An 18,567-nucleotide genomic window follows, 5' to 3' on the forward strand; every position below is an offset into this window, starting at 1 on the left:
GGGGGATCTTATTGAAACTTACAGGATACTGCGAGGCCTGGATAGAGTGGATGTGGAGAGAATGTTTCCACTCTCCAATTGTCACATCTCCCAATAAATTACTCTCTGTCTCTTCATTCTTTAACTTTACACCTCAACATCTTCACAGAATCATTTCACTGAAATGTGGAGAGTTTATCTGATATGAAACTAGTGATGTGATCAGTGACCCAGATTTATTTGTGAGGAAGAATCTAACACGAGACCAAATGTGTAAATGCATCACCCTCTTTATTTCACAGTGAGAATCCATTCCCAGCAGTTTGAAAAACAAAAGACAAACAAAGACTAGAAGACGATGGATTATTTACTGCACCAGACAAACCTGTGAATGGGTCACCTGTTAACGGGAGTCAGATCTGAATCGGTCATTTTCTCAGTCACAGATTCAGTCTGTCGATATTCCCAAAGACAGCTCCCAGTGTGGGTTTGAGGAGATCTGAATGGAAACTTTATTCCATCTTCAGTCTCTGGATTCTAATTTTAAACTGGGATTCTTTCTCCGGTTTAAGGACCAGTTTTCAGCTGCTTCACACCTGGGTCACAAAACTCCCACTTTCACTTTCCTGACCTGGGCCCATCTGTTTCCTGAACTTGGACTGATCTGAGTCAGACCAAACCGGATTGAGAAACAACCTTTTTAATCATCCCCACCACAATGTCCAGTGTTTGATTCTCAGGACTGGCAGGAAAAGGGAATATTTTACTGCCCACACAGGGTGTGGTCTCCATTCGCAGGTTTCTCCAGTGAGTGACGTGTTCTTCCTACAGTGTCCAGTGTCTATTCCACACAGTCTGTTATATGGTCCATTCCCATTATATTTCAGAGCACAGGACACAGAACTATTCAAACATTGATGCAAAATCTTCCCGATGATGTGATGAAAATCTCATTATTTTACAAATGGTGAACACACTGTCTCTTTACAGTTTAAACATTCCCTTGTAATTAAATAATTCCATCTGGAACTAACTCCGAGTGAGAGAGCCCAGGAACAGTCCCACATCTGATCACTCCATGATTTCACATTTAACAGCTTCAATACTCTGTGCTCTGTCACAAATCCCAACTCTTTTCACATCAACTTGAAACATTCTGGGCAGTATGATGGATAAATATGAATATATTCCATGGCTGTGTGAAGATAGAAAATTCTGGAACTATATCTGACAGTAGGACCATCTCAGTCTCAGTCTCACAATTCATTGAAAGCAAGATTACAGAAAAAGCAAATTAGTGCAGTGATTAATCTCCGTTCCCCAATAGAGGGCCCACCACCCGGTGCAATTGAGTTTTGCCCTGTATCTGTGCAGTGTGGAGACGTGTTCAGCAATGAATTTCAGGTGTTGAAGGGAAACCGAATTATAAATAATATTAAGGGGAAATAGAGCAGGCGGGACTCAGAGACAGTCAAATATATCAGGGCTGGAGTCACATGTACGGTTAACGTGTGGGTGGACGATCACGTGTTTGCTCCACATTTGGTTGGTTAAGTGAGTGGTTAAGAACATGGCAGGTAGAATATGATGTGGTGATGTTTGGGCTCCTTAGTTAAGGGTGGATGATCCGGGTTTAGTGGGAGTGCATTCCCTGTTTATCAAACAGATTACACACTCGAGGGACAGTGTGGGAAGGTGGAGTTAAGGTCGAAGGTCAGCCATGATCTTCCTGAATGGTGGAGCGGATTGAAGAGTCTCTGTTTTTATTTAATTTTGAGCAGACAAAACTGTCCACCCCCAGGTGAGAACCAAGATGACCGGACAATGTGGGGAGAAACTGGTTCAGAAAAGAACATTGTTTAGAACCATTGAGCTAAATAATCAATGGGACAGTGTATGGAAATGAGGAAGAAATGTTCACTGTTGATATGAATGTCGCTGAATAATTTTGAATCTAGAATAAATGCTGCAGTGTGTGTGTGGGAGTCATAATTACTAACTGCCAGTAGAGGGCAATATTTCTAAACAGGGTCAAAGGGATTTGGAGATGGACATTGGTGGAATTGTCCAAAATGCCAATATTGACACATATACGTAACCTGTCTGATGAGCAGACATTGCGTTCCCTCAAAGGTAAATATAACCGTCTTGAGGTAAGGAGATTAAAACTATGCTCAGTATTCCAGATTAAACCCAATGGAAAGTTAAACAGTTTTAGAATAGAGTTAAGCATATCTCACTGTTTCATGTTCAGAACTGCAACAGAACCTCCCAGAAAACCTTGATTCTCCTGTCTTTTCAAAACCCATTCCCATTAGCCCGTCTATGGTAAAAATATCCATGATGAAATATGTGCTATCGAAGGATTGGTTGTCCTGTTCCAGATCCTTCATTAGTTGAAACAGGTGCTCTTCCATTTGCTGTTCATCAACTTTCGTGTCAAAAGCCCTGCAACAGAATTAAGAACAGAGGAATTTAATTTTTACCCTCCTGACAAAACCTGTTTGGAAAGTCGGTTGCCAGGACAACAGGGACAGGAGTTGACCATTCAGCCCATTGAGTCGCCTCCGCCAGTCAGTTATTCCAGGCATTGTCAAACTCGGGGGAGCGACCGCGACTGTTAATCACGCCGGCTGCAAGCGGCCTTCAAAATGGCTGCGAACATGTTAAAAAAAAGCGGCTGCACTGTGCATGCGTGTCAGATCGATGCACTGTGCATGCGTGTCAGATCGATTAACTGTGCATGCGTGTCAGATCGATGCACTGTGCATGCGTGTCAGATCGATGCACTGTGCATGCGTGACAGATTGATGCACTGTGCATGCGTGTCAGATCGATGCACTGTGCATGCGTGTCAGATCGATGCACTGTGCATGCGTGACAGATTGATGCACTGTGCATGCGTGTCAGATCGATGCACTGTGCATGCGTGTCAGATCGATGCACTGTGCATGCGTGTCAGATCGATGCACTGTGCATGCGTGTCAGATCGATGCACTGTGCATGCGTGTCAGATCGATGGCGATCATGTGCAGTGCGGCCGTTTTTTTTTTAAACGGTCGCAGCTTTTTGTTTTACAAGTTCGGGGGGGTTTTATTCATTTAATTTTTTTTTTTCATTTATTTTATTCTTTTAATTTTTTTTTATTTTTACAAGTTCGGGTGGGGGGGGGGTTTATTTGATCAAATTTTACAGGAAAAATGTGCGGAATTTTGGACAGATGGAGACTCCATACTTTCCCACACCGGAAGGCTTCACCTTCATCCAACAGATTCCATTGGAGGAGCGCGTACGAGGGCCAAAGGGACCCAAAACCATTTCCTCCATTTTTATCAGCAGCAAACAAGGGAAGAGAAAATGGTGGCTCGCGCAGTTTGGCCGGCGTGGGTCACGAAGGTCGGCCGACGCGGGTCGCGAAGGTCGGCCAGCGTGGGTCGCGAATGTCGGCCGGCATGGTTCGCGAAGGTCGGCTGGCCTGGGTCCCGAAGGTCGGCCGGTTGGTAAAAATGGGTCCCCGGAAAAAAAGTTTGAAGAAGACTGAGTTAGTCCACAGCTGGGGTAAGATCATCGAGAAGGTGGCCAAATGGGCAGACAAGTGGCAGATAGAGTTTAACACAGAGAAATGTGAGGTGATGCATTTTACAGAAAGGGTGGAGAGAGTCTATCCAGACTTAATGGCTCAGATCTAAAGAGAGTGCAGTAGCAGAGGGACCTCGGGGTGCCCGCCCAGGGTAGATTCTCTGCCATTCCGGCGGGAAAAACGCCAGTGTGAGAAACATTCTTCACAATGTAGTGTGCCAAAGTCAGGATGCCTGGCGCTGCCCACAGAGTTGAGGATGGAGAGCGCTCACAACCCTGGACCCTGGAGCACCACAGCAGTGGGTTGGGGGAGATTGGGACCATGGATCTTCCGTATCATGTGTTCTGGAGGGGGTCCTTCTGCTGGCCTGTTTCTGGGTGACCAATGTTGCTGGAAATCGATCTGCATTTTCAGGAGGTCCACCTTCTTTTGTCAACATGGTTCAGTGTTGTTGGACATCTTTTCAATATGACACCCGGGCAGGAGGGCGGACTACACACCATCCAGGCCTGACCCACTGCTGAAAACAGCGGAAAACACCCAGGGGAATAATTAATGATGGGTGGGAAGATTCAGAGTGTTTTCCGGCAAGCGGCCACGTTCCTGCCCACTTTCATGCCCACTTTCCTGCCCACTTTCCTGCCCACATTCCTGCCCATGTTGCTACCCATGTTGCTACCTATGTTCCTGCCCTCGTTCATGCACATGTTCCTGCCCATTTACCTGCCCATGTTCCTGCCCACATTTATGCCCTCATTCCTGCCCACGTTGCTACTCACGTTGCTACCCATGTTCCTGCCCACATTTCTGACCATATTCCTGCCCTTGTTCCTGCCACCATTTCTGCCCACATTCCTGCCCACTCTTCTGCTCACTCTCCTGCTCACGCTCCTGATCACTCTCCTGCTCACGCACCTGCTCATGCTCCTGCTCACACTCCTGCTCACGTTTCTGCCCACGTTCCTGCCCACGCTCCTGCCCACGTTCCAACACACGCGCCTGACCATGTTCCTGCCCACGTTCCTGCCCACATTCCTGCCCACGCTCCTGCCCATGCTCCTGCCCACAGTCCTGCCCATATTCCTGCTCACGCTCCTGCCCACGTTCCATCACATGTGCCTGCTCATGTTCCTGCCCATGTTCCTGCCCACATTCCTGCACACGCTCCTGCTCCCGCACCTGCCCACATTCCTGCCCACGTTCCTGCCCACGCTCCTGCTCATGTTCCTGCCCATGTTCCTGCCCACATTCCTGCCCACATTCCTGCCCACAATCCTGCCCATCTTCCTGCCCACACTCCTGCCCATGTTCCTGCCCACGTTCCTGCCCCTGCTCCTGCCCACATTCCTGCCCACGTTACTGCCCACATTCCTGTCCACGCTCCTGCCCACGCTCCTGCCCACGCTCCTGCCCACATTCCTGTCCACGCTCCTGCCCACGCTCCTGCCCACGTTCCTGCTCACGTTCCTGCTCACGCTCCTGCTCACGGTCCTGCCCGTGATCCTGCCCACATATCTGCCCACATTCCTGCCCATGTTCCTGCCCACACTCATGCCCACGTTGCTGCCCACATTCATGCCCCTGCTCCTGCTCACGCTCCTGCTCACAGTACTGCCCACGTTCTTGCCCACGTTCCTGCCCACATTCCTGCCCATGCTCCTGCCCACGTTCCTGCCCACGTAGCTGCCCATGCTACTGCCCATGTTCCTGCCCACATTCCTGCCCATGTTGCTGCCCACGTTCCTGCCCACGCTCCAGCCCATGTTACTGCCCACATTCCTGCCCACATTCCTGCCCACATTCCTGCCCTCAATCCTGCCCATGCTCATGCCCATGCTCCTCCCCACACTCCGGCCCACGTTCCTGCCCATGCTCCTGCCCAAGTTCCTGCCCACGCTCCTGCCCATGTTTCTGCCCACATTCATTCCCCTGCTCCTGCCCACGCTCCTGCCCATGTTCCTGCCCTTGTTCCTGCTCACGCTCCTGCTCACAGTACTGCCAATGCTCCTGCCCACATTCCTGCCCTCATTTCTGCCCACGCTCCTGCCCCTGTTTCTGCCCACATTTCTGCCCACATTCATGCCCACGCTCCTGCCCACGTTCCGGTCCATGTTCCTGCTCACGCTCCTGCTCACAGTACTGCCCGCGTTCCTGCCCACATTCCTGCCCTCAATCCTGCCCTTGTAGCTGCCCATGCTCCTGCCCACATTCCTGCCCATGTTCCTGCCCACGCTACTGCCTATGTATCTGCCCACATTCCTGCCCACGTTCCTGACCATGTTTCTGCCCACATTCCTGCCCATGCTCCTGCCCACGTTCCTGACCATGTTTCTGCCCACATTCCTGCCCACGCTCCTGCCCACGTTCCTGCCCATGTTCCAGCCCACGCTCCTGCCCATGTTCCTGCCCACATTCCTGCCCACACACCTGCCCATGTTTCTGCCCACATTCCTGCCCTCATTTCTGCCCATGCTCCTGCCCATATTTCTGCCCACATTCCTGCCCACATTCCTGCCCTTGTTCCTGCCCTCGTTCCTGCCCACGCTCCTGTCCACGTTTCTGGCCACATTCCTGCCCCTGCTCCTGCCCACGCTCCTGCTCACGCTCCTGCTCACGGTCCTGCCCTTGTTCCTGCCCACATACCTGCCCACGTTCCTGCCCATGTTCCTGCCCACACTCCTGCCCACGTTCCTGCCCAAGCTCCTGCCCACGTTTCTGCCCACATTCCTGCCCACATTCATGCCCCTGCTCCTGCCCACGCTCCTGCCCTCATTCCTGCCCATGTTCCTGCCCACGCTCCTGCCCGCAAAATAGCACTTAGTCTCAAAATGGGAGAATTGCTCCCCGGGCTGATGTTGATACAAGAGCTGACAGAAAGGAACATCAATCACAATATATCAGTCACTAAACTCACCTGCCATAGAACCAAACAGGAGGGGCTGTTACTATTTCAACTGTTGGATCTGTTGGTTGAGGCGGGTTGGTGACTTGAGGAACAATCACAAGAAATACTCGGAATTTCTGCTGTATTTCGCCATTTTTCACGTATCCAAAAACTCCCCAAGGTGCAGAGAGAGGAACAATAGTACCTGTGGACAGAGACACTGTTACAGCATTTAACTGGGTGATCAGCTGATAGATAGTCAGAGGTTACAGGTCAGGGGGCAGGGTCACTTTGGTGACATGTGGAAAATGTTGTGATATCACTTTAAGGGAATATGCAAATGCCCAAGTTGCCAGGATGGAGAGCAGCATGTGACCAGCATGGTCCCACTCGCAGTGTGAGTGCCGACTGTTGTGTTCTGCTTCTTCATGTAGCATAAGCTGCTTCCTTGATGTCAGCTCTGACAAAGGAAGGTTCAGACTTGGAGATGGTTTAACACATTTATTGAACGGTTAACAATTCTCCTCCTTGAGTTCGACTCTCCTGCTAATCTTGCTATAGTAACTCAGTCTAACTAACCAGTCTGCTCTCAGCCATGCGGTGAGTGTGATGCTTCCTGATCTGCCCCTGTCTCTCTGAGTGTCCTTTTATACGGGTACCTTGTGGTAGTGTCACCTCTGGGTGTCTTGACTGCTCATTGGATGTGTCCTATCTTACTGACCTATCGGTTGAATGTCTGTCAGCTCCCGCTAGTGTTTATTTAGTTGCAGAGTATTTACATGAACCCCTTGTGTGTTTACAGTGATGCACATCAGCACACCGACACCACACCCCCCTCCCTGCCCCCCGAGCCCTACACCACCCCCCCTCCCTGCCCCCCGAGCCCTACACCACCCACCTTCCCTGCCCCCAGTGCCCTACACCACCCCCCTCCCTGCCCCCCGGTTCCTTCCCCACACTCCCCTCCCTGCCCTCAGAGCCCTACACCACACTCCCCTCCCTGCCCTCAGAGCCCTACACCACCCCCCTCCCTGCCCCCTGAGCCCTACACCACCCCCCTCCCTGCCCCCTGAGCCCTACACCACCCCCCTCCCTGCCCCCCCCGAGCCCTTCCCCACACACCCCTCCCTGCCGCCCGAGCCCTACCCCCCTCACCCCCCTCCCTATCCCCGAGCCCTACAACCCCCACAACGCCCCCTGCCGACACGAGACCTTACACCTCCTCCACATCCGTTGCACAGCTCTCCTTCCACATTACCCCCCACGTCTTTGTCAAGCCATTAGTTCACCCCCACCCCAAACCCCCCCCCTCCCATGACCCCAGAACGCACCTCATACTCCTCTCCTGGTCAAACTTTGTACCTTTATTGTGGTGGCTGCTGAGTGTCACAGAGCTGTCCAGATAGACACTGGTGTGTGGCACTGCTGGAAGGGAGAGACAGCACAGAGCTGTCCAGATAGACACTGGTGTGTGTCACTGCTGGAAGGGACAGACAGCACAGAGCTGTCCAGATAGACACTGGTGTGTGTCACTGCTGGAAGGGACAGACAGCACAGAGCTGTCCAGATAGACACTGGTGTGTGTCACTGCTGGAAAGGACAGACAGCACAGAGCTGTCCAGATAGACACTTGTGTGTGTCACTGCTGGAAGGGACAGACAGCACAGAGCTGTCCAGATAGACACTGGTGTGTGTCACTGCTGGAAGGGACAGACAGCACAGAGCTGTCCAGATAGACACTGGTGTGTGTCACTGCTGGAAGGGACAGACAGCACAGAGCTGTCCAGATAGACACTGGTGTGTGTCACTGCTGGAAGGGACAGACAGCACAGAGCTGTCCAGATAGACACTGGTGTGTGTCGCTGCTGGAAGGGACAGACAGCACAGAGCTGTCCAGATAGACACTGGTGTGTGTCACTGCTGGAAGGGGGAGGCAGCACAGAGCTGTCCAGATAGACACTGTTGTGTTTCACTGCTGGACGGGACAGACAGCACAGAGCTCTCCAGATAGACACTGGTGCGTGTCACTGCTGAAGGGGGAGACAGCACAGAGCTGTACAGATAGACACTGGTGTGTGTCACTGCTGGAAGGGACAGACAGCACAGAGCTGTCCAGATAGACACTGGTGTGTGTCGCTGCTGGAAGGGGGAGACAGCACAGAGCTGTCCAGATAGACACTGGTGTGTGTCACTGCTGGAAGGGACAGACAGCACAGAGCTGTCCAGATAGACATTGGTGTGTGTCACTGCTGGAAGGGACAGACAGCACAGAGCTGTCCAGATAGACACTGGTGTGTGTCACTGCTGGAAGGGACAGACAGCACAGAGCTGTCCAGATAGACACTGGTGTGTGTCACTGCTGGAATGGACAGACAGCACAGAGCTGTCCAGATAGACACTGGTGTGTGTCGCTGCTGGAAGGGACAGACAGCACAGAGCTGTCCAGATAGACACTGGTGTGTGTCACTGCTGGAAGGGACAGACAGCACAGAGCTGTCCAGATAGACACTGGTGTGTGTCACTGCTGGAAGGGGGAGACAGCACAGAGCTGTCCAGATAGGCACTGGTGTGTGTCACTGCTGGAAGGGACAGACAGCACAGAGCTGTCCAGATAGACACTGGGGTGAGTCACTGCTGGAAGGGACAGACAGCACAGAGCTGTCCAGATAGACACTGGGGTGAGTCACTGCTGGAAGGGACAGACAGCACAGAGCTGTCCAGATAGACATTGGTGTGTGTCACTGCTGGAAGGGACAGGCAGCACAGAGCTGTCCAGATAGGCACTGGTGTGTGTCACTGCTGGAAGGGACAGACAGCACAGAGCTGTCCAGATAGACACTGGGGTGAGTCACTGCTGGAAGGGACAGACAGCACAGAGCTGTCCAGATAGACATTGGTGTGTGTCACTGCTGGATGGGACAGACAGCACAGAGCTGTCCAGATAGACACTGGTGTGTGTCACTGCTGGAAGGGACAGACAGCACAGAGCTGTCCAGATAGACACTGGTGTGTGTCACTGCTGGAAGGGACAGACAGCACAGAGCTGTCCAGATAGACACTGGTGTGTGTCACTGCTGGAAGGGACAGACAGCACAGAGCTGTCCAGATAGACACTGGTGTGTGTCACTGCTGGAAGGGACAGACAGCACAGAGCTGTCCAGATAGACACTGGTGTGTGTCGCTGCTGGAAGGGACAGACAGCACAGAGCTGTCCAGATAGACACTGGTGTGTGTCACTGCTGGAAGGGGGAGGCAGCACAGAGCTGTCCAGATAGACACTGTTGTGTTTCACTGCTGGACGGGACAGACAGCACAGAGCTCTCCAGATAGACACTGGTGCGTGTCACTGCTGAAGGGGGAGACAGCACAGAGCTGTACAGATAGACACTGGTGTGTGTCACTGCTGGAAGGGACAGACAGCACAGAGCTGTCCAGATAGACACTGGTGTGTGTCGCTGCTGGAAGGGGGAGACAGCACAGAGCTGTCCAGATAGACACTGGTGTGTGTCACTGCTGGAAGGGACAGACAGCACAGAGCTGTCCAGATAGACACTGGTGTGTGTCACTGCTGGAAGGGACAGACAGCACAGAGCTGTCCAGATAGACACTGGTGTGTGTCACTGCTGGAAGGGACAGACAGCACAGAGCTGTCCAGATAGACACTGGTGTGTGTCACTGCTGGAATGGACAGACAGCACAGAGCTGTCCAGATAGACACTGGTGTGTGTCGCTGCTGGAAGGGACAGACAGCACAGAGCTGTCCAGATAGACACTGGTGTGTGTCACTGCTGGAAGGGACAGACAGCACAGAGCTGTCCAGATAGACACTGGTGTGTGTCACTGCTGGAAGGGACAGGCAGCACAGAGCTGTCCAGATAGGCACTGGTGTGTGTCACTGCTGGAAGGGACAGACAGCACAGAGCTGTCCAGATAGACACTGGGGTGAGTCACTGCTGGAAGGGACAGACAGCACAGAGCTGTCCAGATAGACATTGGTGTGTGTCACTGCTGGATGGGACAGACAGCACAGAGCTGTCCAGATAGACACTGGTGTGTGTCACTGCTGGAAGGGACAGACAGCACAGAGCTGTCCAGATAGACACTGGTGTGTGTCACTGCTGGAAGGGGGAGGCAGCACAGAGCTGTCCAGATAGACACTGTTGTGTTTCACTGCTGGACGGGACAGACAGCACAGAGCTCTCCAGATAGACACTGGTGTGTGTCACTGCTGAAGGGGGAGACAGCACAGAGCTGTACAGATAGACACTGGTGTGTGTCACTGCTGGAAGGGACAGACAGCACAGAGCTGTCCAGATAGACACTGGTGTGTGTCGCTGCTGGAAGGGGAAGACAGCACAGAGCTGTCCAGATAGACACTGGTGTGTGTCACTGCTGGAAGGGACAGACAGCACAGAGCTGTCCAGATAGACACTGGGGTGTGTCACTGCTGGAAGGGACAGACAGCACAGGGCTGTCAAGATAGACACTGGTGTGTGTCACTGCTGGAAGGGACAGACAGCACAGAGCTGTCCAGATAGACACTGGTGTGTGTCACTGCTGGAAGGGACAGACAGCACAGAGCTGTCCAGATAGACACTGGTGTGTGTCACTGCTGGAAGGGACAGACAGCACAGAGCTGTCCAGATAGACACTGGTGTGTGTCGTTGCTGGAAGGGGGAGACAGCACAGAGCTGTCCAGATAGACATTGGTGTGTGTCACTGCTGGAAGGGACAGACAGCACAGAGCTGTCCAGATAGACACTGGTGTGTGTCACTGCTGGAAGGGACAGACAGCACAGAGCTGTCCAGATAGACATTGGTGTGTGTCACTGCTGGAAGGGACAGACAGCACAGAGCTGTCCAGATAGACACTGGTGTGTGTCACTGCTGGAAGGGACAGACAGCACAGAGCTGTCCAGATAGACACTGGTGTGTGTCACTGCTGGAAGGGACAGACAGCACAGAGCTGTCCAGATAGACACTGGTGTGTGTCACTGCTGGAAGGGACAGACAGCACAGAGCTGTCCAGATAGACACTGGTGTGTGTCACTGCTGGAAGGGACAGACAGCACAGAGCTGTCCAGATAGACACTGGTGTGTGTCACTGCTGGAAGGGACAGACAGCACAGAGCTGTCCAGATAGACACTGGTGTGTGTCACTGCTGGAAGGGACAGACAGCACAGAGCTGTCCAGATAGACACTGGTGTGTGTCGCTGCTGGAAGGGACAGACAGCACAGAGCTGTCCAGATAGACACTGGTGTGTGTCACTGCTGGAAGGGACAGACAGCACAGAGCTGTCCAGATAGACACTGGTGTGTGTCACTGCTGGAAGGGACAGACAGCACAGAGCTGTCCAGATAGACACTGGTGTGTGTCACTGCTGGAAGGGACAGACAGCACAGAGCTGTCCAGATAGACACTGGTGTGTGTCACTGCTGGAAGGGACAGACAGCACAGAGCTGTCCAGATAGACACTGGTGTGTGTCACTGCTGGAAGGGACAGGCAGCACAGAGCTGTCCAGATAGGCACTGGTGTGTGTCACTGCTGGAAGGGACAGACAGCACAGAGCTGTCCAGATAGACACTGGCGTGTGTCACTGCTGGAAGGGACAGACAGCACAGAGCTGTCCAGATAGACACTGGGGTGTGTCACTGCTGGAAGGGACAGACAGCACAGAGCTGTCCAGATAGACACTGGGGTGTGTCACTGCTGGAAGGGACAGACAGCACAGAGCTGTCCAGATAGACATTGGTGTGTGTCACTGCTGGAGGGGGAGAAGGAGACTCCTGTACTCGCAGCCCTGGCACAATACTGAACGGGAAACGGTGACACAGGCGTGTCCATGTGTCCAGCAGCACGGTGCTGCCCATGAAGACTAGCTGGGCATGGAGACGGAGGGCAGGAAGTGTGGTGAGCGATGCATCAGAAGCGACGCAGCACTGTGGCAGTGTTGCATTCACCTCAAATCTCGGGTGAACCGAGAGCCCCCTGTTCACGCCAGCCTTCATCACCATTAACCCGCCATTGGGAGACTTGTAACGGAATTTTACACCAGCGGGTATTCGACGGTCTGGCTCCCACCAGATTCACCGCATCCAGCCGGCACGAAGAGAATTGGGAGAATGGGGTCCCTGGTTTAACAGAGCTGTGAGTGAGGTCGGTCTCATTGCTCTATTGGACTGATCCATTTAATTGCACGGACCCTCTCTTCACTTTCCCCATTCGTTAAACATTTCTCTGTTGAATTTTAGCCTTGCATTTGTTTCCAGTTCATTCCCGTGACTTCCGGCCTCCCCAGAGTTGGATTTGGAGAGGGTTTTCCAAAGATGTTACATTCGCGCCACACAAGTGCCCGGCAATGACCATCTCCGACAAGAGGGGATCTCACCCTCGCCCCAGAGAGCGGGGAATCTGTGGAATTTGAAGAAGGAATTAGATTTGCTCTCGGGGCGAAAGGGATCGAGGGAGATGGGGGAAGGTGGGATCAGGGTATTGAACTTGATGATCAGCCATGATCAGAATGAATGGCGGGGCAGTCTCGGAGGGCCGAATGGCCTCCTCCTGCTTCTATTTTCCCGGTTTGTTTCTATGTGTGTAAGTAGCCCAAACAGCGCCTCAACCCACTGGTCACATGTGACCGCGGAACGCTCTGGGATTGACAATTCTTTGCTCAGTGTGTCAGTCTGTACAGAAAGTTTCAAACGTGACAGGTTAAAGAGTGAGTGGCTGTTTTAGAATCTGTTGTTACTTTGAAGGAACATCTGACATACCTGCAACATTCCCACAACGTGCATAACTGAATAGTTTGTCCAGACCGATCGCCAGCGCACTTTTAATATCCACGGCATCAACGTCAGTTTCAATCCTCCGGCGTTCTTTGAATTGCACCTCAAGGTAATTCTAAAACAAGAAAATAAAATCCATCACCATGTGACACAACTGAACTCGCACCAAAACACATCAGTGTTGAGGGAACTGTCCTCGGTTCCCAGGTGTGGGAGCAGTATTCATGTTCTGTGATATGGAGACCCCCCCCCCCTCACAGAGACCCCTGTGACAGGGAGACCCCCACAGAGTCCCCTGTGACAGGGAGACCCCCACAGAGACCCCTGTGATAGGGAGACCCCCACATAGAGACCCCTGTGATAGGGAGATCCTCACAGAGACCCCAGTGATAGGGAGACCCCCACAGAGACCCCTGTGATAGGGAGACCCCCACAGAGACCCCTGTGATAGGGAGACCCCCCCCCAAGAGACCCCAGTGATAGGGAGACTCCCACAGAGACCCCTGTGATAGGGAGACCCCCACAGAGACCCCTGTGATAGGGAGACCCCCCCCACAGAGACCCCAGTGATAGGGAGACCCCCACAGATACCCCAGTGATAGGGAGACCCCCACAGAGACCCCTGTGATAGGGAGACCCCCCCCACAGAGACCCCAGTGATAGGGAGACCCCCACAGAGACCCCAGTGATAGGGAGACCCCCACAGAGACCCCTGTGATAGGGAGACCCCCACAGAGACCCCTGTGATAGGGTGACCCCCCTATTTTGACCCCCTTCCTGCAGGAATCCCCTCCACAGGCGCCTCCCCACATAAAGACCCCCCCCCCCCCCCCCACAGACACACAGAAGATGAACCCACCCCTGCCTGGAAGCTCAGAGCAGTCCAAACAGGGTCAGTTAGTGCCCCCCTATTACAGGGGTCCCTGTGGGGGGCTCCCTATCACAGGGGTCTCTGTGGGGTCTCCCTATCCTAGGGGTCTCTGTGCGGGGGTCTCCCTATCCCAGGGGCCTCTGTGGGGGGTCTGCCTATCACTGGCGTCTCTGTGGGGGGGGGGAGTCTCCCTGTCACAGGGGTCTCTGTGGGGGGGGGTCTCTCTATCACAGGGATCTCTGTGGGGTGTTCTCCCTATCAGAGTGGTCTCCGTGGGGGGTCTCCCTATCACAGGGGTCCCTGTTGGGGGGGGGGTCTCCCTATCAAAGGGGTCCCTGTTGGGGTCTCCCTATCACAGGGGTCCCTGTGGGGGTGGGTCTCCCAATCACAGGGGTCCCTGTTGGGATCTCCCTATCACAGGTGTCTCTGTGGGGGGGGATCCCTATCACTGGCGTCTCTGTGGGGGGGGTCTCCCTATCACAGAGGTCTCTGTGGGAGGGGTCTCCTTATGACAGGGGTTTTTGTCGGGGGGGGGGGGCTCCCTATCACAGGGGTCTCTGTGGGGGGTGTCTCTCTATCACAGGGATCTCTGTGGGGTGTTCTCCCTATCAGAGTGGTCTCCGTGGGGGGTCTCCCTATCCCAGGGGCCTCTGTTTGGGGGTCTCCCTATCACAGGGGTCTCTGTGGGGGGGGTCTCTCTATCACAGGGATCTCTATGGGGGGTTCTCCCAATCAGAGTGGTCTCCGTGGGGGGTCTCCCTATCACAGGGGTCCCTGTTGGGGGGGGTCTCCCTATCACAGGGATCTCTGTGGGGGGAGTCTCCCTATCACTGGTGTCTCTGTTGGGGGGGGGGTCTCACTATCACAGGGGTCTCTGTGGGGGGGGGTCTCTCTATCACAGGGATCTCTGTGGGGGGTTCTCCCTATCAGAGTGGTCTCCGTGGGGGGTCTCCCTATCACAGGGGTCCCTGTTGGGGGGGGGGGTCTCCCTATCAAAGGGGTCCCTGTTGGGGTCTCCCTATCACAGGGATGTCTGTGGGGGGGAGGGGGTTGGGTCACCCCTGTACGTGTGGGTCAGGAGAGACCCGTTTCAAACCAGGGGGTTGGGGGCTGCAGTGCGGTGTGGTGGGTGGGAGGGGTCAGGGCTGACGTGTGGTCCGGAGGGTGGGTGGGGGGGGGGCTGTGCGGTGTGGTGGGGAGAGAGGGTGTGGGATGATGGGGGGGGCTGTGCGGTGTGGTGGGGAGGGAGGGTGAGGGATGATGGGGGGGGCTGTGCGGTGTGGTGGGGAGAGAGGGTGAGGGGTGATGGGGGGGGCTGTGCGGTGTGGTGGGGAGAGAGGGTGAGGGATGATGGGGGGGGCTGTGCGGTGTGGTGGGGAGGGAGGGTGTGGGATGATGGGGGGGGCTCTGCGGTGTGGTGGGGAGAGAGGGTGAGGGGTGATGGGGGGGGGCTGTGCGGTGTGGTGGGGAGGGAGGGTGAGGGATGATGTGGGGGGGGCTGTGCAGTGTGGTGGGGAGGGAGGGTGAGGGATGATGGGGGGGGCTGTGCAGTGTGGTGGGGAGGGAGGGTGAGGGATGATGGGGGGGGGCTGTGCAGTGTGGTGTGGAGGGAGGGTGTGGGATGATGGGGGGGGCTGTGCGGTGTGGTGGGGAGGGAGGGTGAGGGATGATGGAGGGGGGCTGTGCGGTGTGGTGGGGAGGTAGGGTGTGGGATGATGGGGGGGGCTGGGCGGTGTGGTGGGGAGAGAGGGTGAGGGATGATGGGGGGGCTGTGCGGTGTGGTGGGGAGGGAGGGTGAGGGATGATGGGGGGGATCTGTGCGGTCCTGGCGCGGAGGGAGGGGGAGGGCTGATGGGGGGGCTGTGCGGTGTGGTGGGGCAGGAGGGTGAGGGATGATGGGGGGGGCTGTGCAGTGTGGTGGGGAGGGAGGGTGAGGGATGATGGGGGGGCTGTGCGGTGTGGTGGGGCAGGAGGGTGAGGGATGATGGGGGGGGGCTGTGCGGTGTGGTCCGGAGAGAGGGTGTGGGATGATGGGGGGGGGGCTGTGCAGTGTGGTGGGGAGGGAGGGTGTGGGATGATGGGGGGGCTGTGCGGTGTGGTGGGGCGGGAGGGTGTGGGATGATGGGGGGGCTGTGCGGTGTGGTGGGGAGAGAGGGTGAGGGATGATGGGGGGGGGCTGTGCGGTGTGATGGGGAGGGAGCGTGAGGGATGATGGGGGGGGGGTGCAGTGTGGTGGGGAGGGAGGGTGTGCGATGATGGGGGGGGGTGCAGTGTGGTGGGGATAAGGGTGAGGGATGATGGGGGGGCTGCAGTGTGGTGGGGAGGGAGGGTGAGGGCTGATGGGGGGGCTGTGCAGTGTGGTGGGGAGGGAGGGTGAGGGATGATGGGGGGGGGCTGTGCGGTGTGGTGGGGAGAGAGGGTGAGGGATGATGGGGGGGGTGCAGTGTGGTGGGGAGGGAGGGTGTGGGATGATGGGGGGGCTGTGCAGTGTGGTGGGGAGGGAGGGTGAGGGCTGATGGGGGGGGCTGTGCAGTGTGGTGGGGAGTGAGGGTGTGGGATGATGGGGGGGGGCTGTGCGGTGTGGTGGGGAGGGAGGGTGAGGGCTGATGGGGGGGGGCTGTGTGGTGTGGTGGGGAGAGAGGGTGAGGGATGATGGGGGGGGTGCAGTGTGGTGGGGAGTGAGGGTGTGGGATGATGGGGGGGGGCTGTGCGGTGTGGTGGGGAGGGAGGGTGAGGGCTGATGGGGGGGCTGTGCGGTGTGGTGGGGAGAGAGGGTGTGGGATGATGGGGGGGGGCTGTGCGGTGTGGTGGGGAGAGAGGGTGTGGGATGATGGGGGGGGGCTGTGCGGTGGGGAGGGAGGGTGAGGGCTGATGGGGGGGGGGCTGTGGATGGGCTCAGTTGGTCACTACAATCTCGGCCCAGGTGTGGTGGGCCTCACCAATGGGGCAAACGCTCCGATGTGACTCCCGGGGAGAGAGAATCCCGGGAGTGCAGAGCAAAGGGGTCATTCCCATCCATTCCCATTTATTTATGCTCCCGCTGGCGTGCGACATGGAACCCGTTCCCACCGTCACTGAGGGGTCAGAGCATCGCGTTCCCGTTGTCACCAATCCCAATGTTACCCCAATTCTCCGTCCCATTGGGGAACACATCCCGGATATCCCGGGCCGCAGAATCCAGCCCTTCCAGTCACAGAATCATCCCTCCACCACCCTCAGCTTCCTGCCTCTCAGCCAATTGTGGGTCTCTTTGCCTTGGGTGCCATGGGCCCTGACTGGATCAGTCTGCCACGAGGGACCCTATCAAAAGCCTGGCTAAAGCCCATATCGACCACTCCAAATGCATTCCCCTCATCAACACTCCTGCTCACCGCCTCAAATAATTCAACTGTGTTTGTCAAGAAAGACCTTCCACGCTGACTATCCCTGATTAATCCGTGTCTAAAGTACCGATAGTTTCTGCTCCTCAGAATACTTTCCTGATCCCAGCCTTGAATTTAGAAATCATTAACTGTGTGAGTGCCGGGTCCCGGGATGTGTGAACCGCCCGGGGCAGATATTTCACTGTTTATTCCAGTTCACACACTCAGCATTGACAATCCTCCCTGCCTGAGTCAGACAGATGTTTGACAGTAAAGAGAGTAAAGGGGACTCGACCCAATAACACAGGCATTAAATAATTTCCATTGGTACGAATGTTACACAATGCAGTAAACTCTGAAGGGCAGCACGGTAGCACAGTGGTTAGCACAGTTGCTTCACAGCGCCAGGGTCCCAGGTTCGATTCCCGACTTAGCGCACTGTCTGTACGTTCTCCCTGTGTCTGCGTGGGTTTCCTCCGGGCGCTCCGGTTTCCTCCCACAAGTCCCGAAAAACGTGCCATTAGGTGAATTGGACATTCTGAATTCTCCCTCTGTGACCCGAACAGGTGCCAGAATGTGGCGACTAGGGGCTTTTCACAGTAACTACATTGCAGTGTTAATGTCAGCCTACCTGTGACACTAATAAAGATTATTCTTGTTCTAATTATCCTTACCTTTTCCTGAATGAATACTGCGGGTTTCAGGCAGTCATTTTCTCCACAGACCCCGATCACCTCGTCTACCGCATCCTGTGCAGCGAGTTGGTTCCAGAAGAGGACAGACACGGTTAAGAAGATTCTCAGCATCTTGGTGTCGGTACAGGTCACTGGTGAATTCACTGAATGACCCTCAGCACCTTCAGCTCGATCTGCAGTTTGAGCAGAGAGCTCAGGGATTTTTATACAGTTTTAAGGGGATGATTTTGAATAAAGTTTAGCTACGGGAACATCAGATGTTGAAGAACCGCCCAGCTTATTAACTATGGAAATGTTTTTTGGTGTTTTGATCACAGCCTGGAATTTAGAAACCATTTAGAAATTACTTGCGGCACGGTATCACAGTGGTTAGAGCACTGTTGCTTCACTGCTCCAGTGTCCCTGGTT

General features: G+C 54.9%; 1 protein-coding gene across 1 annotated transcript; it reads right to left on the reverse strand.

Moving 5' to 3' along the window:
• Positions 1 to 301: 301 nt before the first annotated feature.
• On the reverse strand, positions 302 to 18,349 carry LOC140411782 (uncharacterized). Its single transcript, XM_072500764.1, has 4 exons — positions 18,139 to 18,349; positions 13,217 to 13,346; positions 6,474 to 6,648; positions 302 to 2,427 (listed from the first exon to the last, which is right to left on the reverse strand). The coding sequence occupies exons 1-4, from the start codon at positions 18,268 to 18,270 to the stop codon at positions 2,205 to 2,207; spliced, it is 660 nt and encodes a 219-aa protein (XP_072356865.1). The 5' UTR covers positions 18,271 to 18,349; the 3' UTR covers positions 302 to 2,204.
• Positions 18,350 to 18,567: the final 218 nt, after the last annotated feature.

Source organism: Scyliorhinus torazame, chromosome 4 (assembly GCF_047496885.1).
Source record: "Scyliorhinus torazame isolate Kashiwa2021f chromosome 4, sScyTor2.1, whole genome shotgun sequence".
Lineage (NCBI taxonomy): Eukaryota > Metazoa > Chordata > Chondrichthyes > Carcharhiniformes > Scyliorhinidae > Scyliorhinus > Scyliorhinus torazame.

What these genes read in the sequence shown, in the direction of transcription:
- LOC140411782 (XM_072500764.1), bottom strand. Translation starts at nt 18,270, where the DNA reads ATGCTGAGAATCTTCTTAACCGTGTCTGTCCTCTTCTGGAACCAACTC. An exon ending in CAGTATTCATTCAGGAAAAG is followed by an intron (nt 13,347 to 18,138) that starts GTAAGGATAATT and finishes TTCTTGTTTTAG; the next exon opens with AATTACCTTGAGGTGCAATT. An exon ending in CCTGTTTGGTTCTATGGCAG is followed by an intron (nt 2,428 to 6,473) that starts GTGAGTTTAGTG and finishes ATTCTGTTGCAG; the next exon opens with GGCTTTTGACACGAAAGTTG.